This window comes from Phalacrocorax aristotelis, chromosome 24 (genome assembly GCF_949628215.1).
Source record: "Phalacrocorax aristotelis chromosome 24, bGulAri2.1, whole genome shotgun sequence".
In the NCBI taxonomy this organism is placed as follows: Eukaryota; Metazoa; Chordata; class Aves; order Suliformes; family Phalacrocoracidae; genus Phalacrocorax; species Phalacrocorax aristotelis.
Genome location: NC_134299.1, coordinates 1,730,707 through 1,754,542, shown reverse-complemented (window position 1 = coordinate 1,754,542; position 23,836 = coordinate 1,730,707). Strand labels below are relative to the sequence as shown.

The 23,836-nt window shown below is 45.7% G+C and overlaps 1 protein-coding gene across 1 annotated transcript in view; it reads left to right on the top strand.

Moving 5' to 3' along the window:
- The window catches only part of LOC142048091 (disintegrin and metalloproteinase domain-containing protein 9-like), a 31,572-nt gene that overhangs the window by 2,683 nt on the left and 5,053 nt on the right, over positions 1–23,836 (top strand). The window contains exons 2-19 of the mRNA XM_075074648.1: positions 7,064–7,161; positions 8,568–8,632; positions 9,746–9,824; positions 11,734–11,810; positions 12,575–12,764; positions 13,557–13,622; positions 14,068–14,139; positions 14,884–15,053; positions 16,317–16,398; positions 17,176–17,309; positions 17,524–17,695; positions 17,817–17,909; positions 18,138–18,333; positions 18,849–18,954; positions 19,709–19,892; positions 20,539–20,619; positions 21,593–21,698; positions 23,389–23,521. Of these exons, the coding sequence (XP_074930749.1) occupies positions 7,064–7,161; positions 8,568–8,632; positions 9,746–9,824; positions 11,734–11,810; positions 12,575–12,764; positions 13,557–13,622; positions 14,068–14,139; positions 14,884–15,053; positions 16,317–16,398; positions 17,176–17,309; positions 17,524–17,695; positions 17,817–17,909; positions 18,138–18,333; positions 18,849–18,954; positions 19,709–19,892; positions 20,539–20,619; positions 21,593–21,698; positions 23,389–23,521 (2,104 nt within the window). The remainder of the gene's footprint in view (positions 1–7,063; positions 7,162–8,567; positions 8,633–9,745; positions 9,825–11,733; positions 11,811–12,574; positions 12,765–13,556; positions 13,623–14,067; positions 14,140–14,883; positions 15,054–16,316; positions 16,399–17,175; positions 17,310–17,523; positions 17,696–17,816; positions 17,910–18,137; positions 18,334–18,848; positions 18,955–19,708; positions 19,893–20,538; positions 20,620–21,592; positions 21,699–23,388; positions 23,522–23,836) is intronic.

Below are 23,836 nucleotides of genomic sequence, written 5' to 3'. Positions count from 1 at the left end.
AAAAAAAAAAGTTTATTTGCTCAACCCTACCAAGTTCTGTGACTGAATTTGTATTGTGTGGTTTCCTTTGGTGGCCAAATTTAAAGATAGCGATATCTCTAAACAGAAGCGTTCCCACGAACCTCCCCTGTGTGAAATGAGCTGACATCTACACAGCTGGCGGGATGTGGGGGAAGTGAGTGGGCTCCGTGTGCAAGGAGCTCCTCTCCATGAGCAAGGGTGTCACGGTTGGAGGGGCAGAGACTCCAGGGCCATGGGCCCAGAAAGGAGGGTGTCTCGGTGAGATTAATCGTGTTGCACCAGAGAATAGTGTGACTTTGCTCTGTTTCTCCTTGTAAGAATGTTCCAAGGTGGGGAGGATGTTGTGATGGTACCCGAGAAGAGGAGCAGTAGTCCTTTTTGTGGAGCAATAGTGGCTGTTGTCTTGCAGACAAATTAGCATGGCTTTAGAAAGGGCAGGAGGAATAGCAGGAGTCTAGACAGGAAACACAGCATAGGTCAGGATTTCAGCAAGAGGGAGGTAAGAATTTTCTAGGAAATATTGCTGTAGAAGAGCTCAATATCCTCAAACGTTCAACACCCCCAGTAAAATACTAAGAGAAATTACATTAACCATTCTTGCCAGCTTTAATGTTAAACAAATATTCCAGGTGAGCAATAAATCAAGTAGACGCATTTGCTTCTCTTCCCGCGATAGTTGGTCATCTTTTCCTACCTTCTAAAAAGGCACTGTGACACAAGGAGACCTGCTTGGTCTGAAGACTTAGAGCAAGGGAAGGAGGAGATGGCGAGAAAAGTCACAAGGAGGGGTGACCAGGAGCTGGCCAGGTGTTCCTGGGTGCTTTGAGGATGGAGCACTACCAAGGCACTCTTTAGTCTTTGAGGTATGGGAGGAACTGAAACTGCTGGCTTCACAGGAAATGTTTCTGCTTTTAGCAGAAGATTCATTAGCTACATGCTTTGTATAAATCTCTCAATATTTTTAAGGGGACTTGGGTAATATTTACATAGTGAAAGTGAAGGACGTTTTTGTTTCCAGTAATCCAAAGAGTAAACTTTACTACAGCTGTCATCATAGCAGAAAGGTCAACTGTACCTGAAGATGCTTCTCCTAGTATGTAATCGATTGCAGAAACGCACCGAAGAAGTAATCGGTGGTGACATGTCATTCTGGAAGGACATCTGTGAGCCAGTTCGAGGAAGTTTCTCCTCAGACAAATACTGCTTGGCAAAGTCCTTTAAGATTTTGATAAAGGGATACAGAGAAGGCATGTGGAACTGAATTTGTGGCTGATACCCTTCTGGTCAGATAGCATTCAGGCTCCTTAAAGGATCAGCAATCCCAGTAACGTGGACACACGAAATATCTGGCAGAAGGATGCAGCTTTGGAAGGGTGGGTACAAGGTGTTCTGCCAAGGTGGAAATAATTGTCTGCACAAGTACGAGAGGGTGAAAAATGGGGTGCGGGAGCATGTGAGCATGTTCGCAGGAAAGGAAATGAGTGTTGGAGGAGGTGAAATGACAAGTGAATCAGCCGTGCCATCTGTTGTGAAGAAAGATTAACCTGTGGAGATACGTAAACACACAAAGCACATGAACCTTGGTACGTGTGAGGCCTCACTGGACTGTTGTCTTGTTTCGGGTCCTTTCTCAGGATAGGTACTGTCTAACTGGAGAGTAGAGCCAGTAGAGCCTAACGTGAACGGTCAGAGGTCTAAGAAATAGGGTCCACAGGGGAATATTGAATATTGGCCTTTACTTAGCTGAGGGAGAGGTGAGTGTGACAGCACACTTTGAAAATCTAAAAATTTGCAACCAGACAGAAGGGGAGTAAACTGTCCCCCGCCTTTGGGGGTTAGAGATACGGCTTAAACCACAGCAAGGGAAGTCTCTCGGATGTCAGGGATGCTTGTTGGAGACGCTTTGTGTGGAACTGATCCTACCTGGGACCCAGTGATGGACTAGATGGCTGTGTAAAGCTTTCAGCACAGCTTCTAGTGAGCAGTCTGCTGCCTAATGTCGAATGGCTGGTGCAGCTGACCTCATCTAGTAATTGTAATAGATTATAACTGGTTAATTTAATGACTTTGTGTATTTAATGCTTTAGCAATGTACGTCTTTTGACTCAGACGCGCACAGCTCAGAAGATTAACGCTCATGCTGCTAACTGCTGCTCTAGATTTAATACAGTTTTGGTCAAGCGTTTAGAGTAAAACTGCTGAAGGTTGCCAGGGTGGATGCAGGCACGGCATAAATCTGAAGAGAGTGTTAGCAATGCCTTACTTCTCCGTGGCGCTGGTTTTTCTCCTGGCTCAACAGGAAACTTTCTGCTCTTGCTCAGGGATTCAGTGTGTTAAAGTAGGTGAATGCAAGTAAACGGTCATACTGGGTGTCCTCTCTCTGAGTGTCACTGGCAGACAGCTGTGGGCACATTTGGGTAGTACCAGAGGAATTTTAGTGTTCTGCATATCGTACAGAATGATGCTTTTTGGTGTCACTTGTGATGCTGAAAGCAGTGAGGGATTCAGAAGTGGTGGTCAGAGCAGAAATCAAGCCCGCAGCTGCTGCTGGACCCTGCGATGCTGCAGGCGGGACGGTTCTGAGCCTTGTCTCCACGAGTGCAGTCTTCCTCCTCGGTGTGGGAAGGGTGGTTTTCTGCACGTTCCTTGTTAGCGTCTGGCTGCAGCCTGGGCTGCTGCGCTGGTCACATGCTGATGAGTTTGTTTTTATGAAGTGAGTTTGTTCGGTGGTGTAACAGGCTACAGTCTGAACTTTCCTTTTTTTTTTTTGTTTCCATTGAAGAGACAGTCTCGGACCTCACTTTAGTAGGCTTGATAAAGAGTTACAGTAAGAGAAGGGTGATCATTGGGGTGAAATGTTTAGTGTGGGTGGATGTAGCTGTGTTTCTGTAACTAAGCCAAGGATCTGCAGGCGTGCCAAGGTCTGTGAAGGCAGGAGATGCAGGACTTATGCTGAATATAGATCTTACCTGTCGGGGACTGGACAGCCTAACAGCTTACCTCAGCGTCTGCGGAGCTGTAACGGCTCTGGCACGTTCCGATGGTTTTCAAGCTCCCGCACGCTGTGGAACATGCACAAAATTCCTCCTGTGGATTTGGGGCGGGGAGGAGGTGATGATTCACGCCTTCCTGGTTGCCTCCGATGCTTGGTAATTAAAGGCAGTCTGTAATGAGAGAAGATAAATATAGTGGATGCAATTGTGTTTTTCTCCTTGGAAATACAGTCTCAACTGGCGTTACACACAAGAATGAGTGGTAAGAGGCATGTTCTGAGTGGTGACGTGTAGCGCAACTCAGCAGCCTTGGCCGGTGGCAGGAAGCTCTGGGGTACAAGAAGGCCTGCAAGTTAGTGAAAAATTTATTGCAAACTGCTGTGTTTGAGAACCATACTTACTATACTGCAATGAAGCTTCTCAAAAGGGGGTGGAGAAAAAGCTACAAAAAGTGGCATGTCTTAGGAAAACAGGATATAAATATCTTCAAACATCTTCTGCAGAATCCAGCGGCGTATCTGGGTTTGGTTTTTGCTGCCACTTCTGCCTTTCCTTAATTCCTACGAATTAAACCACCTTTACTTTGTACTGAAAGGTTATGGATGAATTCTCCTGGATGGTAACCATCTTGACCGGAGGGTAGCATCTTACTGCCATGGTGGTTGCAGGAACATTCCTGATAACGCCTTCACAGCATGTGAGACCCTCGTGTTTATCTAGGCTGCGGCGACAGAATTTCGCCCTGTGCCAATTAGGTCAGACCGAGTATGTTTCTCTTCCTGGGTGAGATAAGGTCTGGACGTGTCAGTCACTTGAAGGAGTGCTGGGTGCTGGGTGGGACTTGAGGTGGCCAGTGTGTTACTGGATTAAGGACATACCTTTCAAGATTTGCGTTTCTTGGAAGGCAAAAGGCCCGTCCCCCAGTAGCAGCCGTTGTAGGAGGAGGATTTAGGGGCAGGGTTGTCTTTTGCGTGTTCAAATTTCTGCTTCGTTGCACTTGTCCCTTTCATTGGATTTTTGATTAACTGGGCTGGTGCCCTCTTTGTGGGTTGTTAGTGATGTGTGGAATGTTGCATGGGGCAGTCGGCATGGAAATAGGCTCTTTATATAAAGCGAGGGTTCTGGGGTGCCAGTGGAGGGGTGTGCTGCGCTGTCAACCACTGCGGAGCGGTTTTGTCCCGGTGAGGATCCCACAAAACAAACTCTTGCCTCTTCTGTACATCAGCAGGCTTGTTGTCAATTTGATTTGTACTGAAACATGGGGGGGTAAAGGATGTTTTTGCCAGAAAAGGAAAGAGAACTGAAAGTTAAAGGGAAAGCTGTTTGCATTAAGTTTGAACTTTTAATGCGAAGGCTGCTTCTCTCTTTTTGGTTCCACTAGAAAGCAAGGTGGTGCCTTCCTACCCTTATATTTTAGCTTGTCATGATAGGAAGCACTTTGTTAATCAAGACAAACACCCCCTCTTCCACTGATGAATTTTGCCCACAATGAAGGGAAGAATAAGGCGTTGTACCTGAAACCAGCTCCCAAACTGATGGTCGTGAAGGGAGGGAAGGAGAGCAGAAAGGGGGGGGAGGACTGTCAGTATTCAGAGAGTTGAGAATTGTGCTCTTTTAGTGCCATTTCTCAAAGAGGAAGCCTCTCAGAGTTGCACTCTTCCCAGAAATCCCTCCCAGTTTTTCTAGCCTCATATGATGATTCACTCTTTTGTCTTCTGCTTCCAAGCTGCTTTTGGGGAGGCACGCTGCTTTCTGAGCACTGCAAAGATTAACCGAGGCCTGCTGTCTCTGTAGGGTGTCCTAAGAGACTCTCCAAAACCCTGTTCAGATGCCCCAGTGTCACATCCCCCACTAATACAGGCACTTCTGGACGGCCTTGGGGAAGTAACAAGTGCAGGGCAGTGACGTGCGGGAGCTCGGGACCGGATACGAGTGAAATGTGTGGTTGGAAATGACAAATGTAGAGAAGTGATTTGTCCGAGTATGTACTTTTGATGGTTCATCCCAGGGAAGGAAGCAGCCCTTCCCTCCCCTGTTTTCAGGCCAAGGAGGTATTGACACTGTACTTTCTGTAGCCTGTGAGCATAAGGGCTATTTTCAGGAAGTTTACCTCTGCTTTTTTTTATACCTTTTTTCCAACGATCACTGTAATTATTGAAACTTCTGCTGCAGTATGTGTACTGTGCTATTTCTTGAGAAACAGCATAGCTTTGCCTATGTTTGTGAGACAAAAATGCTGTGCTACAAATAGGTGCGCTGCAATTCATCCGTGTTCTCCAAACGGACGGCCATATGTGCTGTAATGTCAGAGAAGTTGAAAGCAATCTAAGTGCTTTTGCTTCCTCTTTGGGGATATTGGTGGAAAAAGTGCAGAGACATGGACGTGCTTTTCACTTGGGCAGTCGCTTACGGGGACGCCCGTTTGAAATGCTGACCTGAGGAGATATTCGTAGCGTTGAGGCTGCGCGGCCGCCCACTGGGGATGGGAGAGGCTGCGAAAGCACCTGTAGGAGTCTGAGCATCACTGCAGCTTGGCAGTGCTGGCTCGGGGAGGCTTTCGGGGGAACCCCTGGATTTAAAGCCTGCACAGAGGCTCTAGCCTGTTTCCTAAACGATGGGGCTGGTCCGGCCTCCTGCAGAGGCTTCGAGTGCTCAGTGTCTTTGTGCAACTCGTGAAGGCACAAACGCAGCCTTGGTGTGCTCAAAGTGGCAGGTTTCTAAACGAATGCAGCATCTTTGCTCTGCTCAGAGAGTTTTGGGGGATCTCAGAAGCTAAACTCCCCCTCATGCCCCCCAGATCTGTGGCAGTTATTTCTGGAGCTAAACGGTGGGAAGGAGGATAACTGTTGCCTTCCCCCTTACCTTTGGGTTGGGGAGCTCAGGCTCCCCTGGTGAGCTCACTGATTCCATTGCCATGAGCTAGTAAAACTGTTGCTCTTAATCCTGCCTGCGATCCCGGGCGACCAACCGCCCGCGTCCCGGCGGAGCGGCTCCCGAGCCAGGCACAGGCAGGCTGTTGATGGGAAGAGTGATTTACGTGTGCAGTTTGTGGTTGTTTACACAGTCGATACAGAACAGTCGCTTGCAAAAACTGACGCCTTATGAAGGGAACTTTGACTGTAGACTTTTGTTTGGTGGTTGTTCAATCAGAGGATCTGCTGATGTTGCATATGCAAATCATTTATAGTGATCTGCAAAAGGCCGCTGTTACACGCCTTTGTTTCCCTTCACTTGTTTTTATAAGGTCCTTAAGAGCTCTCTAAGAACATAATGAGTAGTACTGGCCTTGTGTCAGATGTCTGGCCGTGATGTGCAGGGTGAGGACCTCACGCTGGGCTCTGCTGGGCTGGCTTTGTGCTGCCGTGCCATTAGGAAGCACAGGAACTGCTGGAGCCCCTGCGAGCTAGTCTGGAGAGGCTGCATGGTCGAGGTGCTGCGGTTCTGCAGCTTTGCAGCGCAGGACACCTGGCTTTGATGGTGCCTTTCTGTGTGTCCTTGAACAAGTTCTCTCTGTGCTGACCTGCTTTGTTAAACGCTCTGATTCCTGCTGATGAAAAGTGGTGGTGTGCGAGATAGATACCTGTAGGACAGGCATTGGAATGCAAAGCTTTCAACTTGAAACATTCTGGAAAATTTGGTGTCTTCTCTGCTGTTTGTGTGTTGTTTGTGTGCCTTTTACCAGGCAATCCAAGCATGCTTTGCTCTGAGATTTGCTCTGTGCTCTCCTGCGTGCATCAGGGCCTTTGGCTTTTTCTACTTGGGTTACGTGCAGTGCCCTGGCAACATGGTGCAATGTTGCTTCTTAAAAGTAGAGCTAATCTGTGATAAGAAACGATGCAGTGGCAGAGGGATCTGCCCAGTGCAGTGCTGCAGCCCCACTCTGAGCAGCCCAGTTGCAGGGGTCTGCAATAAGCTGGAGACCCAAACTGGAATCACAGGCTGCCTCCTTCCTGCTGAAGGGGCTTTTCCTGAAATAGTGTTTTCTTCCTTGTGCCTTATCCTCCCAAGTGCTTTGTTTCTTTAGCCAGTGTTTCTGTTCTGCTTTCTAGGTTTCCAGCAGGTTTCTCTGTTGTCTTCCTATGAAGTTGTAATCCCGCAGAGGTTAGGAAGAGAACGGCGAGAGGCTTCCAATGTCTCATCAGTACAGGTACTGGGCAGTCTTAAAAGTGCCTTCAGTTTAGTATCTACTTCCTAATGAGGCCTACCCACAACTGACCTGAAATTCTCACAAAACACTATCAGACTCCTCTAGCAGCAAACAAGTGTCCATCCTCACAGCAGGTGTTACCTCTAGCATTGCCTTTAGCTGGGTTATGGTGAATACCTCCCTGCTCCAGAGGTTACAAGTTGCTGCAATGGATTTTTCATCTGGGTGTAGAAGTTGCATAATGAGGGTTGTTAAGCACTGGAATGAGTTTTGGAGAGGTGGTGGAGTCATTATCCTGGGAGATGCTCAAAATCTGACTGGAGGAGGCCCTGAGCAGCCTGGGCCCGCTCTAGCTGGCCCTGCTCTGAGCAGGGGGTTGGATTAGACAACCTGCAGCGGTACTTTCCAGCCTACGTTATTCTGCCATAGACATGTAACTAAAGACTGGACACTTCAAAGTATTTGGATTAGACCAACTGTGTTTAGTCACAAATCTTATGAACATTGGCAGAATTTAATATTAACAAAAATGCCTTGCAGCTTATTGCAGTCATTGACTAGTACTCCTCCTGTGATATTTAATGTAGTGGTCAGGCGATTCAGCTTAGCCACTTAATATTTAAGGACCCTGGGTGCTGTGCGTAGCACTTGGCTAGCATAAGGCTGTGTAGGTACTGGCTCACTGTGAATGTTTGGTAATAAAACTGTACTGTCCTTTTCCAGCTGCAACTAAGAGTTTTTCTGTGGAAGTCTTAGAAACAAGGAGTAAGAAAACCACAAAGCTATTTTGAAATAGCTTACTTCATGGGACTTTTCCCCAGTTGAACAGGAAGGGTGCCAGGTTCCGGAGGTAGGGACAAGTATAAAATAGGTTTCAGGCTCACCCACACATGGTTATTCCTGATCTGGTGCAACTAGCAAGACGTAAGAAGGGAAGTTTATTAGCTCAGTATCTGGCAGTTTCAGCGTGTGGATATGGCAGTCGTTTAGTCTGCTGGATGTCCGGGAACCGGAGCAAAGCCTGATGGTGGTGGTCAGCTTCCCATTGCTGAGTCTCGTGGGCTCAGCGAAGTCGGCCAGGAGCACAGCAAACACCCGCTTCTCTGACCGGTGCTGGGGTACCAGCAGAAACGTGATGGGAGAGGCAGCTCAGATCCACAGAGCTCTGCATCCCTCTAGGAGGGGGTTTCAGTTTTGTTGGTGTGAGCTGCATCTCCAGCAACTACAGCTGTATCTAAAAAGGCTGACAATACAGAGTAGCCCTGAGTTACGGGGTGGTGATTTCAATGCTATAGTCGTAGCAGTAATGGAGCTCACAGAGACTGTTTTCTGCCAAACTTTTGTTGATTTCAAACAATGTTTTCTTCATTAACATGAGTAAAATGCAACTTTTTTTTAATATTCAGGACAAGGTGTCGTATGCTATTGAGATAGAGGGAAAAGAATACACGATTCATCTAGAAAAGAACAAGTAAGTGATGAATTTCTTTATATTATTAAATTCCATCTATTGTGTCCAAATAACAAGCTGGCAGGTAGCATGCAAGTTCTGGTTCTTGAGGTCCTTTATGAGAATTGCAGTTACACGCTAACTCTGTGAAATCTGCAGACAAAGAGGGTGAAAGTGGAGGCAGTCACAGCATTGGCTATCAGCCAGGAGCTTTGTTGAACTCCAGCAACCCTGGTGATGCCCTTTCAGTGAAGGAAGCAGTAGTTTGCTCAAAGGGGATCTGGGGAATCGCTGAAATGACTCTCTCCATCCACATCTAAAAATAAACTGAACTATATTTCGAGTAAATATTTTTGCTTTCTTCTGGGTTTTGTTTATTGTTTCAGGGTTTTTTTTTCCGGTCTCAGTAGCACAAGAACACTAATAAATGACAAAGCTGACTTTGTATCCAAGGCCTTGATATCCATACCTTCCAGACAAGATAGATGTCATCTGTCTTGAGTTTAATTTTTAAAGGGCTGCTTGCAGCAACAGCAAGTTACCGTTTGTCAGGCTATTGCTTCCTAAAACTGCCCTCAAAATAGACAAAAGGGACAGAACTGTCTAAGTGTACAAGCTCCCGGGGATCTCTAGCTGCCGCTTGCCGAGCCCCTGACCCTCAGAAACATGGGAATTCCGCTACGCCGCATCAAGGGATTTACCACTACGGGTCAGCAGTCTGAATCGTGGGAGACTTTCCCAATGCACTTCCTTCCAAAACTGGGGAAGAGAAGTCGTATGCAGACCGAGTGATGCGGTTTTGTGGTATTTTTGGGGTGGGGTTTTTTTGTATTTATTATTCTCACAAAAGCAAGCTTTTAGCACAGTTTAATGGGTTTTGATGCTTGTTTTACTTCCCTGGGGTGAGGTGGTTGATTTGATTTCATTAACAGTTCCACCATTCTGGTATCTTGGATTTTGCTGTGTAAGTGCACAATTTCTTAGTTAATTTTGGGGGGTTTCCTTTTGAATGTTTCCTTATTTAATTGCAGTTTACTGATTTGTGACACTTTGGGGATCATCTTACTGCCCTGCTATAGTGTCATAGTCATGGAATGAAATTCCTCTTGTATTCCCTCTCCCCCTTCCTTACAGAGAACTGCTGCCCAAAGATTTCACTGTTTATACCTATAATAAGGAGGGGAAGTTGCAATCTGAATATCCAGATGTCCAGGTAGGTTTCCTTCTTTCCATACCTTTACTGAAGGTGACTTGAACATTGAGCATCTACGAGATGAGGGAGTCATGTGTAACAAAATAATAGTGTATTTTTCACTGGGCTAATCCCGTGCACACACTGCACTCTTCCTGGAGAGGAGCCTCGATTTTTGGATGAGGCTCTAGCCTGGGGCTCGTAACAGACCTGTATTTTCTTATGTGGAGGTGATTGCTCTCTAATTAAAAGCTACTCTTTGCTAGAAAGGAAATGCTCTTCTTAGCTGTCGGGTATCTCATCTGAGAGCGGTGCTGTCCCTGTCACACAGCACACTGCAGTGTTGGTATCGCTTCTGGACACAGGCTTGGCTTCTCATGGGGGCCAGAAGACACGGAACAGAGTTGGGGTGGTCTAGCGACTGAATGTAGAGCTTTTACTTCTGCACACAGTGGCCTTCCAGATTGGTCCACAAGTCAAAATGAATGGTGAGCTGCTGACCCACCTTTTCAGTTGTGCAAAGCCATCTGTTAGTGACTCTAAGAATTTTTGAGGGTTGACAGTCTTCCGTCAGTCCAGAAATTTGGGAACTACTAGAAGGGATGGACAAGATCAAGTCTGGAGGACCTTTGAGAGGGATGTTATCGGCATAGCACTGGAGTTATTCCACTAAAAAAGCAGTTGCAGCCCTCTCTCTCTGTACAAGTGGCTGCCTGATAGGTTGCCTCTGAAAATGTAATTGGTTCTGTAGAATAAGAATAAAAAGCAGCTTGTGTGACACAAAAAGCATGAGAGTATTTCTAATGGCTTCAGCCATCTTTTGTATCAACGTTGTTCCTTTCAAAGGGAAGTGTTAGCCATGTCTGTGATTCTTAGGATCGTGTTTTTGAAAACAGAGCACCTGAGTCAACTGAGCATTTACTTCCTAGTTCAGAGTCATTGACTAAGAGGAAAAATGCTTTTTCTGCACGAGGTCATGAAAGTCACAGTGGCCCTGCAGGATCTGTCTTCAGTGCTTCCCACGTTCCTTGCTGAAACAACAGGCGACATTAATCTACCTGATCCCTGTAATAACGTTCAAAAATACACTTGCCAGAGAAAATGGAGTGTGTTTGCCCCGTACTGCGTCTTTGTCTAGTTTCCAAAATGTGTGCGTACAGAGGACAAAATAGAAGTGTTCTCTCTTGTCGGGGCTGATGAGGGAAGCACTGCGCAACCGAGAGGTTCCGGCAGCACAGTGCCTGTTGGCGAGGGTGGCAGGTGTTGCCCCTCTTCTTGCTGGAGAGAGGTTACGTGCAAGTCAGACATTCCGCGGGACTGCTTTCTAGAAGGTGATTTGGCCCAAATTGGTAGGGAGGGTCTGGCCTCAAAATATTTGAGGCAGGGTGAGGGATGGAACTTATGAGTAGGACGGCTTACATTCAACTTAAGAAATCCAGTTGCTAGAATATGCTCCTGAGCCCTGCTCACCTGGTAGCTATAACGTGTCAGCAGCACCAGCTCTGAATGACTGAGTGGGCGAGTGGGATTTTAAACAGAAACGTGTCATCAAGTGCTGGCCTCATTGAGTTGCAAAGAGCAACTGCTTTACAGAATAGGGAGGTAGGGTTCCAGCTGGAGTGCTGTGTTTCTGGTGTCTTGATTAGCTCCGATATATAAATCCTTGTGGTACTACGGCAGGTAAGGAAATTTTGAAACATACGTTAGTGAAGGAAACGCTGTTAATTTGTGGTAGAGCTATGGGCATGTTTGAAGCTATAGACTTAGATAAAAGGCACGTGGTAAATTTTGACTTAAAGCATGTTATGTTCTCAAGTTGTAACTGCTGCCGGTCAGCAGCAGGCATAGCAATTACACAATCAGAGATCACACTGGGTGTGCAGGTATGCGTGGAATATCTGTGTAATAAGGCAATTGTTTTCCCGTGTAGGATCACTGCCATTATCAGGGGTACGTGGAGGGGACCCTGGACTCTGCGGTTGCTGTCAGCACTTGCTCGGGGCTCAGGTAGCACTGCTCGTCTTTTGTGTCCCTGTTGTCACGTGAGTCTCGCGGCTCGCTGAACCTGAAACAAAATTCTTGCTCTGTTTTTTAACTACTGTTCAGCCAGATGGGGATTCACTGACCGCGGCCAAGCTGCAATAGCGTGTGCCTTTGTGCAGCCTTTCTGTGGTATCTTCTGTTCATGTAGTTAACAGATATTTGAAATACTATTAAATAAGTTGCAGTTTGTTATCAGAGTACAGTAAGTTGTTCTTTGACACAAATTTTGGCTGATTTTCCTAATGTGTATAGATGGTCACTACAAAGAACTGTGCATAGTGCAACAATGGAAAGTCAAACACTCGCCTGCAAATTTTAGAGTTGGCCCTAACACTTATGCACATCAATTTGATTGGATTTTTTTTCTGCTTTGAGCTAATTTCCATATCTTTTGGGACTTGGATTTTTTTTTTTTTTTTGCAGTGCAGTGTCAGACACCAAAGTGTCAACAGTAATTGAAGTAAAGGATGTCTGCTTAAGGCCTGTGACTTATTTTCTTGGGCATTGCAGACTCTTACAAAAATGTTTAATTTGCTGTATTTGTGAAGGCCCTATCCAGTGAAAGGCTGCGTTCAGGCTTGACATGAAGCATGCTGTTTTGCGAGGACTAAGATGTAGACGTTCCTTTAGTTATCAAAGAATTATTGTTCCTTTGTTTTAGTGTAAAAATCTGGGTAACTATCCTCTGTGCTTAATGCAGGAATTTCTCACACACTACTATATTTCAGGGGCTTGGTGACAATAGGCAACATCACCTATGGAATTGAGCCCATGGATTCCTCTTCTGGCTCTAAACACATTTTATATCGATTGGATAATGTGAAGAAAGAGCCCACGACGTGTGGAGTAACCACCGAGGACCATGAAAGGGAACATGCAGAGGAAAATCACCATCCCAGTATGACTCAGCTACTGCGAGTAAGTACTCCACTGTTCGCTCCAGAGTCCCCTATAATGCGTTTTATGAGTGTTCAGCCAAGAATATGGAAGCAGCTTATCAGATTTCCCGGGGTTTAACACATACCTAAAGGTTTCTGATTCAGAGGACTTTCTACGCCGCTGAAGAACTCGGTTGCTTCAACAAAGGGTTGCAATTTCCTTCTGCCTCTGCACACAGCAGTGAGAGTTGAGTGGCCGGTTAGATTATTCATGGGCACAGCTTTTGGGGGATTTTAAGGGCAGGAACACTGCTCTCATTGGAGAGGCTCATTAACAAAGTATTGCATCAGAAGCCAGGAGAATATCGCGTCGTTTGTTCCGTCCTCCGAACCATCGGTATAACAGTTCGGTGTGAAGGTCCCCCTTGTCCTTTAATGACTGGCCGTACAGGAACAAGATTGCAGTAGAAGCAGGAGTATGAAAAACACCATGGTGCGCTTCGAGGTTGTTGGCGTTTGCTTGTTAGCATCTTCTCCTTTATAAAAGTGTACGCTGTCTTTCCAACGAAACCTGTGTGACAAATGAAAAGGCCCTTTGCTTTTGAAACACAGGAAATCTTTGTGCAGCTGAATTTTACTGTAAAACACGAAGAAATTATCATTGCGTTGGATTACACTTCTTGGTTTTGGCTTGTTCACCTCTTGGCACAGCGTGCTTGGGGTGTGCCTCTCGAACCACTAGTTGTATCAAGTGAAATATGGCGGTATCGTGATTTTTTTTGTTTACACTCGAATTAATAAGATGGAAGTTGTCTAAAACTTTTTTCCACAGAGAAAGAGAGCGGTCCTACATCAAACAAGATACGTGGAGCTGTTCATAGTTGTGGATAAAGAAAAGGTAGGGGCTATGTGTTGCTTTCCCTTCCTCCTCCCCAGGAGATGGCTCGAAAAGCCCTCAGTCTTCATTAGTCCCAAACGGATCGTTGGAAGACACTGACACTTTAGCCAAGGTTATGCAAATACGCTAACCCAAAACTGGGTAAACACATTCAATAGAGTGCTCTTCAGGAAATGAGTGAACTGTCAGACATAGAGAGTTTCTATCAGCAGGAATCTAATAACATAAGGAAAACACATAGCAAAAACTGCCTTTGCTGTTTTCTTTTGACTCTTGGGCTGCTGAGCAATAGCGATGAAGATGCTGCTGTCTTTGTTAGCATCTTCCTGACAGGAGGTTTGGAGCCAGGCAAAATTGTCTTTCATGGTGCTAGTCTTAAAATGTTTTGTTCCTTTTTCTAACTCTTGTCTTTATCTCTTCATGACTAAGTTTCTTGGTCTTGCAGTTTGAAGATTTTGGGAAGAGTGAAACAGAAGTAAGAGAACACATGGTGCAGCTGGCAAACTTCCTCGACAGTGTAAGTTAGAGCTGCCCTGAGCGTAAGTGGGAGCGATGCTGTGTGCCGCAGCCCTGCAGCTCAGTTTGCTTGTGTAAACTTCCACCTTGGAGTCTGTTCTGTTACCGCTTTGGTGAGAATGAAATAAAGGGTTTTATCAAGCCAGGAGCTAAACCTGTTCCCTCGGCCATCATGTTGATGGCTGATAGAATTTGGTCTTGTGCCTGCACGTGGTGCTGAAGGAGTGCCAGAGGAGCAGGGGCTGCAAAGCGATGACGGTATTTGTTGACGGTGGGCTTTGGTGAATGCATCCCTATGAAAGCTTTTCCACCTCTAAAGTCATTTGCAGTCATCATACTTGAGAACTAATTTAGGGAACTCTTCCAACCTGCACTACATACAGTGGGAGACAGGACAGAATGTTGCAGTTATTGCAATTCTTAAGTATTCATAAGGTAGAGAAAAAGCATATCTTTCCACTTGCTTATTTCAGACAATGCTTTTTGTCAGGATTGAGACTTCGTTTTATTTCTGTTGTGGATTTTGTCATTGATCCTGTAGCTAATGAAGGTCTGAATCGCAGGGAAAATGCATTCTGGTGATTGGAATTGTGTTCTAAATTTAAAAAAAACAAAACAAAAAAACCCCAAAAATCTAACAAATCCAAACAGAAAAAGTAGATTCTTGCGATAAGACACATAACGACAGACCACTTGTTCTTATCTGAAGGTCTTTGAAATATTTCTCCTCCTTTTTCCTCCCCAGATGTACATCATGTTGAACATCCGCATTGTGCTGGTTGGTCTGGAGATCTGGAAGTATGAAAACGTAATTAGCACAGACGGGGGTGCTGGTGATGTGCTGGCAAACTTTGTACAGTGGCGAGAGAAGAATCTTGTTTTGCGCCGGAGACATGACAGTGCCCAATTTGTTCTGTGAGTTGCAGTTCCCTCCTTTGACTCCTAATCAGCTTATTCTATTCCTGTCTGCTCAGCTGTGCTCTAGCGTCGGAAGTAGCTGTTGTATGTCAGCAGAGAGCCCAGTGCGATCTGCTGTGTTGTACGTACTGGTGAAAGCGTTCCAAGTCAACATAAGCATTTTTAAGGTTTCTGTGGTCCTTGAATTCGGTGTCCTCTCTGCCAGGTATATTGCTAAACAACAGTTTTTTTCCTGTCCTGCACATCCTGCAATGTTATATGTTGTATTGTACAAAGCTTCCATTCAGATAATCCTTTGTCGGGTTGTACAACAGTTACACTTGTGATCTAGGGCTTTTTCCACTTGAAAATGAGCACAAACCTGCTGCAGTGTGTTGCATTTTAATGGAACAAAAGTTGTTTCTGCAGTGGTATCCAGAAGCTACCTGCATGGTTTGAGTTTTGACACGTGACGTTAATCTGTCCATCCCTACTGCCTTACACTAGCACAGAGCTTCCTGAGCTGTTGTGTCTGCCCCGCTTCCAGGATGCTGCCCCTGTGCACTTCCCACTCCCGCAGATAGCGCAGCCTTAGGAAGTCACTGCCCGAGGTATGAGAAAGGGCAGAGGTGAGAGCGCTGCTTTGCATGGGGCACAGCCCAGCCCGCCCTCGTGCAAAGCAGCAGGTCCCCTTCCCACGGGAGCTGGGAGCCTCTCCTCCAAGGCAGAACAGCTCCGTTCAGGTGATGAGGGTGAAATGGCTGAAGAAATATTAATTTTAAAAATTCTCTTATATGAAGTAAAATGTGCTGCATTGTGCTGTTGCTCTTAAGCTTCAAGAACTATGTAGAAACAAAATGAGATAGTAATGAAAAGGAAGTTGATAAGGAAAGAAATCTATGGAGTTCAGCAATAGTAGAAAGGCAGCTAACAGCTGATTAAAACAAATGATGATAAGGGTGGACCGTTTAGCTCTTTATAGTTAGAGGGAAGATGTGTAAGAGGATAACATTCTCTGCAAACTCCTGTCTTAATTTAAAAGAATACAAGAACCATGAACAGAACGATAAAGCTGAACTGGTACATTCGTACCTGCGGTCAATAGCAGCGCACCTAGCAGTGCTCCTTTGTTAGTTTTGGAAAGCTAGAAAAGCAGTATTTTGTGCCCCAGAAGCAGGAGCGATGTATCGAGTGGCTGTGGGGATGGGCTGTACTGTTGGCAGTATCGTGTGGCTGTGCGGACGGGGCGATTGCCTTTCCTTTTTCTCCCCATGACTGCAGGAAGAAGGGGTTTGGTGGCACAGCTGGAATGGCCTATGTTGGAACAGTGTGCTCCAAGAGCCACGCAGGAGGCATTAATGTGGTGAGATACCTTCAGTGATACTGCGAATGTGATCAGGATAAGAGTTTTGCACTCCAGAAGTCTTTCTGGAAGAGCACAGCCTTCAAAAACAAAGCTGAAGTGGCTTAGTGGGGGCTTTTATGTGGTCCCCAACCAATTCTGGTACTTCCATGATATCTGGATTACAGTTTTTCCGTAGTCTTCTGCATCGTCTGCTCAGCCTTCCCTCTCCCCAGTGCGCAGCCCTCATGAAAAAGGGACAGGATTTCTCTGCAGGCATTTTAAGCACCCCTGCCTTAGAGGTGTGTGGGAGCTGCAGGTGTTCTCAAATCCATCCTCTGGTGCCTGCTTGACCTCCGCAGTTGCGAACTCGTAGAGCAGTGCTGGTTGACTGCCCTCTTTCTGTGAAATTGCAGAGTGTTAATGAACTGAATTGCTGATGCCAGATAACTGGCAATCCCAGCAATCTTCTTTCCCTGGACTAGTGACAGAAGTACTGGAATCGGAGTGTGTATATTTAAGGGGATTTGGGCTGGTGCGGAGAGCTCTAGTTTTTGTGTTAAAGCCGCAGCTGCACTGGAGAGCAGAGGTTGTTAGGTAGGGTCCCAAGTGTGTTTATCTAAGGGCTCTTACTGCTGAGCAAATGACATGCACTTGGTTGGAAAGCAGGCACAGTTGGTCTGAGATCCTGTTAATGTAGAGGCAGAATGACAGCAGCATCTTTTTGGCACATAAGTAAATGCCGACTTTCTCAATATAAGCTGTCCACTGATCTTCTTCTGTTTTGCTCTTGTGCAGTTTGGAAGAATCAGTATACAGATGTTTGCATCAATTATGGCTCACGAACTGGGACATAACCTGGGGATGAACCATGATGATGAACGCGTCTGTCACTGTGGAGCAAGCAGTTGCATCATGAGCTCTGGAGCGTCGTAAGTAACTCAGAAAAGGGAAGGCGTTTTCTGAGGGTCAAAACTCCCGACCCGTGCGCTTAGTTTTTGTGGGTTACTTTCATCTCCAGAGTACGCTTGCAAGGAGTTGTGTCATGCTTGCAGCTCATGGGGAAAGCCAATGTTACCCTTGCTCTACAAACCGAGGGGATGCTTGTGGGCTGACTTAAAGATAAGCTCGTGTTCTCCGTTGCAGGGGATCGAGGAACTTCAGCAGCTGCAGTGCAGAAGACTTTGAGAAGCTAACTCTCAACAAAGGTGGAAGCTGCCTGCTCAACGTTCCCAGGCCTGATGAAACCTACAGCGTCCCGTACTGTGGGAACAGGCTGGTAGATGCTGGGGAGGAGTGTGACTGTGGTTCACCAAAGGTTAGCAGCTTGTGTGTTTTACAAATGCTGCCAGGGTAGCCTTGCGTGCCCCTTGCTGGAGAGGGGACTGTGCGTGGCAGAGCATGCGGTTTCTTGACACTCACAGTACTTCCATTTTCAGGAATGTGAAAGTGATCCTTGCTGTGAGCCAGGTACTTGCAGACTCCGATCGGGTGCTGAATGTGCTTACGGCGACTGCTGTAAAAACTGCCGGGTAAGAGACTCAAATGTAATATTTGGAAGTGTTGTTCGGTGGTCGAGAAGAGGAGGGCATTAGCCTAGCAGTGCATCTGGGAGGGAATTGTCACGCATGTACACAGCACCCACCGAGGGCTTCAGACCAGTGCCCTTTTTCTGGGGCATGTTGTGGGTTGGGTGCAGTTTGTCTCTGCTCTAAGGTTCCTGTTTTCTGATGCAGTTTCACCCTCCCGTCTCTTTTTAGCTCCTTCCTGGAGGAACCGAGTGTCGGGCAAGTAACAACGAGTGTGACCTTCCAGAGTACTGCAACGGCACGTCCCAGTTCTGCCAGCCAGACTTCACTGTTCAGAATGGTCACCCGTGCCACAACGAGGAAGCCTACTGTTACAATGGCGTTTGCCAGTACTACGACGCACAGTGTCAGGACATCTTTGGCTCAAGTGAGGGAGAGCACAGTGTTACAATTTTTCTAGGAAACGTAGCTAAGTTTGTTTAAAACATATTTACTTGTTTTCCTGTAACAAAGACCAGCTGGCTTTGGCAAAGGATTTGAAATAGTGGTGGTTATGGCTTAGCCTTCACGCGTTCTTCCTTTGTTACGTTTAATGCAGTGCTGGTGATTCAAGTAGTAGTTTTCTTGCAGTGCTCGTTCCTATTACAGTGGGGCTTCCGGTGTATAGAGCTGTAAAGAAGCCATGAAGAAATATCAAATGGTATAACTGAATCAATGTTAAGTGACTATTTTTCTCTCTCTTTTTAAACTTGGAACCTCATAGTGCTGACATTTTCACCTCTTTATTGTTCTGATCGAGTTCTTAAGCTCTCTGTGCTGCTTGGAAAATACTAGGTGTGTAGCAGGATAATTCCTCTGGGTGAAGAAGACATGATGATACGAGGTGTTTCTGTCCCTATTTAACTTGGTTCCTCTGTCTGGGGGATGGGCTGTTGTTTGCAGAAGCCAAAGCAGCCCCCAACATTTGTTTTGCTGAAGTGAATTCCAAGGGTGACAGATTTGGCAACTGTGGTTTCCATGGCCATGACTACAAGAAATGTTCCAGCTGGTGAGTTGAGCCCAGTGCATCAAGAAGTTCCTAAATGTATCATTGAGAATCCTGATTCGGGTGCTGTAGTATTAGTTTGGGGTGTTTTAGCAGGTGCACTGGGGAGAGACACATTGTCCCATAATCTAACCTTATTGACATGCATGCATCATTCTGAAACCGCCATGAATTCGCTTAGAAAAATGTGCTCTCTTCTAATTTATGAAGCTGTTATTAGCACTTAAAGACCTCACACTTATGCAGTTGTGAGTTTTGTTGGCTTCTGTTCTAGATTGTCTGGCTTCAAACTCATTTCAGCTATTATGGGCAAGAGTTAAATGTTGAGGCAGCTCTTCCATAGCTGGGTTTGAAGCTTTGGGGCTCATGCTGCAGGTTCCCATGTGTGCGGTGTTCGGTGGCCTCGGGGGAATCTGCGCGTCACACGTTCAGACATGGGGCTGTGGCAGGGAGTGTGTTCCACATCTCCCGTCGTTGATTGTTCTTAGCCTGAGGTGTTCACGTACAGAAAAACAAGTAGCAAATCATCATGTTTTCTTTAATGTGAAGATCCCAACAGCTAACAGAAAGGAGGGATGAATCCATACTCTTGCAGCACTGAAATGAGGCCCATCTCAATTTTGTTTGGCAAGTTGCCTCAGTTTTATTTTCAAGTAGTGTCTTCCAGTAGAAAGAAAAGATCATGTCAAATATGCGATAGTCTTTTTCTCAGAATAAATGCAAGTGTCACTACAGTGTTCGTATGTTGGTGTTGTAGGAATGCCATGTGTGGGAAGCTGCAATGTGAAAATGTGAAAACTATGCCTGTTTTTGGAATTAAGCCTGCTATTATCCAAACTCCCATTAGAGGCACCATGTGCTGGGGTGTAGATTTCCAGCTAGGCTCTGATGTCCCAGACCCAGGAATGGTGAATGAAGGCACCAAATGTGATACTGGAAAGGTAATTAACAATTAAAAAGTTATTTCTTAAAGTAATAATGTGGGGTTTTCATGTCAATAAAACTTTCAGCTGCGTTGTTTCATGAATATTTATGGCCATTAAATTTTTTGATGCCTGTAGCTAATGCAAAACCGAGCAAGTGCGTTGGTTCCCCGCACCGCCTAGTACCGCAGTGTGCGCGTGAAAAATGTAATGAGCCTTTCATTTATAGATGAAGCAAAAGAAATTAAGTTTGTTGAGAGCCAGAATCTTTGCTCTGTCAATGAGCAGGAAGAGCTGGGCACACACAAATGGCCTTTAAGACAACTTCAATTAAAATCAAACTGAACTGAAAAGCCTGGAAGCTTAGCCCCGGTAGAGGAATGTGCATTCCACATGTCCTTACTGCGCACAGTATAATTGCTATTCCTTTACATTCAGACTAGAGACAAAAGGCTTCCAGTGACAGTTCAGACCCCATGCTGAGAAGCCTTCACTAGAACAGACGTGTTTCTGTTGAGTTTGGGTTTATCACGTATGAGTATGAGACTTGCTTCGTGGTCAGTGAGCACAGAGTGGCTGCAGAGCCGCGCGCTGGGGAGCGCAGGGGTAGGTCAGTGAAATGCCGTCTCATTTCGTTAGTGTGCATCTCTCTCGATTCCCCTAGATCTGCAGGCACTTCCAGTGTGTGAGTGCCTCCGTCCTGAACTACGACTGTGACGTGGAGAGGCAGTGCCACGGACACGGGGTAAGTGGAGCAAGAGCCTCCGCTCCTACTCATAGTCAGCTTACAGACTTGGCGTTCATTGCAAGTTTTGATCTAACTGACAGTATTGCTGTAAGGTCCTCTGACATCTTTGTTATGAGAACATTAGGTTTTTTAGAATCCAACGGCTGTGCAAATCTGTAAACAGGCTTTTTTTAATCAAAGGTCCCAGCCTGAGCCAGGCACACTGTAATTGTGCTTAATCAATAGTGTCTATATACTAGTCTTTTTTTCACTTAGGAAGTCTTTTGCCCTTCTCTGTTAACAGCTAATAGCTGTTAATAGCTAATGTGGAATATAAATAATGTGGAATAAAGTAATCATGATGCTAGATGCAGTGATTAATAAAAAAATGAAGCTGTGTGTTTCTTAAGGATGGCTTTTGCTATAAAAAGCTGGTTTTTCGTACTGTTAATGAGAAAAGTGCCTTTAGCAGTCAGCAAAAATTGGACCAAAGTTATGTAAGTTGAGCAAGTTTTAAAATGGTGGATAGTAACTTAATTTTTCTGTTTTGTTTTACAGTAAAACTCTCTATAAAATGTTTCTGGGCAAGATAGCCAATAACAGTATGAAAAAAATCTCTGACAAAAGCTCTTAAGATGATATTTTTTGCCAGGCAAGAATAATTCCCAGTTCCAGTGTTACTAATGTAATTTGAAACTCTGCATCTCGCAAAAAAAAAAAAAAAAACCCGGCTCTTTACGCCATTGGGATAGCTAATCTTTGGAAGCTCACCCTGAAAAACGCTGTGCTCGCTCAGTCATGTGAAATCTTGAGACGCCCGGCCAAGGACTATTTAGAATTGACGTGGGAGTTGGTGGTTAAAGTTCTCCAGGCCCAGTGATATGGAAGGGACAGAATAGACGGTCGTGGCTACTGCGTGGTGTTTTTAAATATGGCGGGACTTAAGTTACTAAATAGGCCTTATTGTGATGTTTGCGCTGTGTAAATACAGGTGTGCAATAACAACAGGAACTGTCACTGTGAAGCAGGCTGGGCCCCTCCTTACTGTGACACGAAAGGCTACGGAGGAAGTCTGGACAGTGGACCTCCTTATAACGGCAAGTAGCTGTGAGGCAACTCCAGAGCTGTGGGCCCGTCTGGCTAAGGCTGGCGCTGGGCCGAGCACAGGTGCCTCATTGCTCTGACACGGCTGAAGTGGTCGGCTCTTCGGCCCTTCGCCGGGTTTCATTTGCAAGCGATTCGAGTTAAGGCGTTGGGCTCAAGGTGTCGCACTTCTCTGTTGGGCTGCTGGGGATCTGTAAAGAAACTGGGCTGGTTTAATTGCCTTCAGGTGATTTCTGCCACCTTGGACCAAAATCTTCTTGGGCTTGTCCGTATCCAAGCGGGAACTGAACCCCCTTCCATTCTCAGATCCAAACAAAACGTGAAATTTGGCTGAGGTGGTGGGTTCAAATCCGTGCGTGTGAATCCGCATGTCCGTAAGGACTCGCTGCTTCTAGCAGTGGTGGCAGAGAGGAGTAGCTGCCCTGTTCTGGGATCCGCAGGTAGCTGCGTGTGCGCCTGCAGTGCCGTCAGGTCTAACGTCTGGCCGAGGTGGGCTAGGGCAGCGCGTGTTGACAAGTCCCTATTTTATTAACATTTAATTATTTGAGTGCAGGCAGTGTGCTTTATTTGGTAGTAAATACAAACCTAGTCCCTGCCCCGAACAACGTACGGTATAGAAGAGATACGTGATAAGGAAACAGGGAGATGCGGAGGTTTGTGACACTATATTGTTGACAGGCTTTGGGTTCACTTTTTTTTGTGGAGAGAAAAGATGGGTTGGGGAGAGAATTTTGTGGGTTTTTTCATAGAGTTTTTCCCCCAGGAAAGGTACTAGGTCAGCGCCTGATGTGGCAAGATGATGTGTCTTTGTACTTGGAAGATATATGTATCTATGTCTGACTGTAAGAGTGGGAAAATGGTGCCTGGGGCAGGGGAGCACGATTCGTGCACATGACAGAGCAAACTGAAAGAGGCTGTGAAGCTTACTTTTCTCACTGACAGTCTGAAGATGAAATAGGAAGCCAAATCCAAGCCGTAATTTGGAGAAAACTTGTGCAATGCCCATGTGGATTATGTAAGGATGGGGTTGATGTAGTCCTTTCTTTGAGCTGCAAGAATGATCTTGACTGTTTTTCATAAGGTGGTGTGGGTTTGGGGGGAGCTGGACACTGTGTTGATGCAATACCGGCCTGGAGAGTCACGTTGAAGCATGGACAGATGCCTCAAATCATCAGACAAAAAAAAGGGAGAGGCTTTTTTTGTACAGCCTGCAGCGGAGAAATTTGCTGCATATAAAAATGTAGATATAATTAAGAACCTGAGTTCCTTGCCTACAGCAGACAATGGCAGGAGAAGAGGAAGATTTAGGATCAGACCAAAGGGCAGAAGCTCCATTTTTCTGTCTTTCAGTTGAGGTCATAAGATCTTCACAGTAATGTAGTGGAAGAAAAATTAGGTATTGATCTAGTAATTCAATATGCTGTTATAGCCCAGGGTATGATGGCACGTACAGTCCTTTCATCTTTAACCAGACAATCCCTGTGAAAAGGTAATCAGAAAATAATATATTTGGGCATATATCATGCAGTCTTACTAGATTCCTTCATTTTTTTCTTCTATGAAAAATGGAAAATAGTGGTAGAACCAATCCTACCAAATATTCACTGCTACAATGAGTCAAGTGGTGGTAACGCCATGTAATACTTCTTTTCTTCTCCGTCATTTTCTCCCCATCAAACAAAGACACCTCGCTGAGAAATGGGCTGCTGGTATTTTTTTTCCTGGTCCTCCCACTCCTTATAGCTGCTGCTCTGGCATTTGCAAAAAGAGACAGGCTGAAGCGATGGTTTAGAAGGCTGATGTCACGCTGCCATTCGTAAGTACGGTCTCCTTTTTACCTGCTTCTCTGCCCTTCCGAAGTAGTCCCTGGATGTTGGTTTACACAAGCCAATGCCAAAGTATGGAGGCATATTCCCGTCCCAGGGTGGCAGGCAAAGGCCCCTGCATCAAGTGACGCATGCTGCTTGCCCTGGGCAGGGACAGAAAAGCTAAATTCATCTTAAATTGAGGGAGCAGAACTATCTTTTTACCGTTATGTTTGTTGCTGTTCATTGGTGATGGGTTTTATGGTTTTGGGTCCCACCTTTGGTATAAAGTGGCAAAATAAAGCTGTCATAGTCCTAAACAGAAA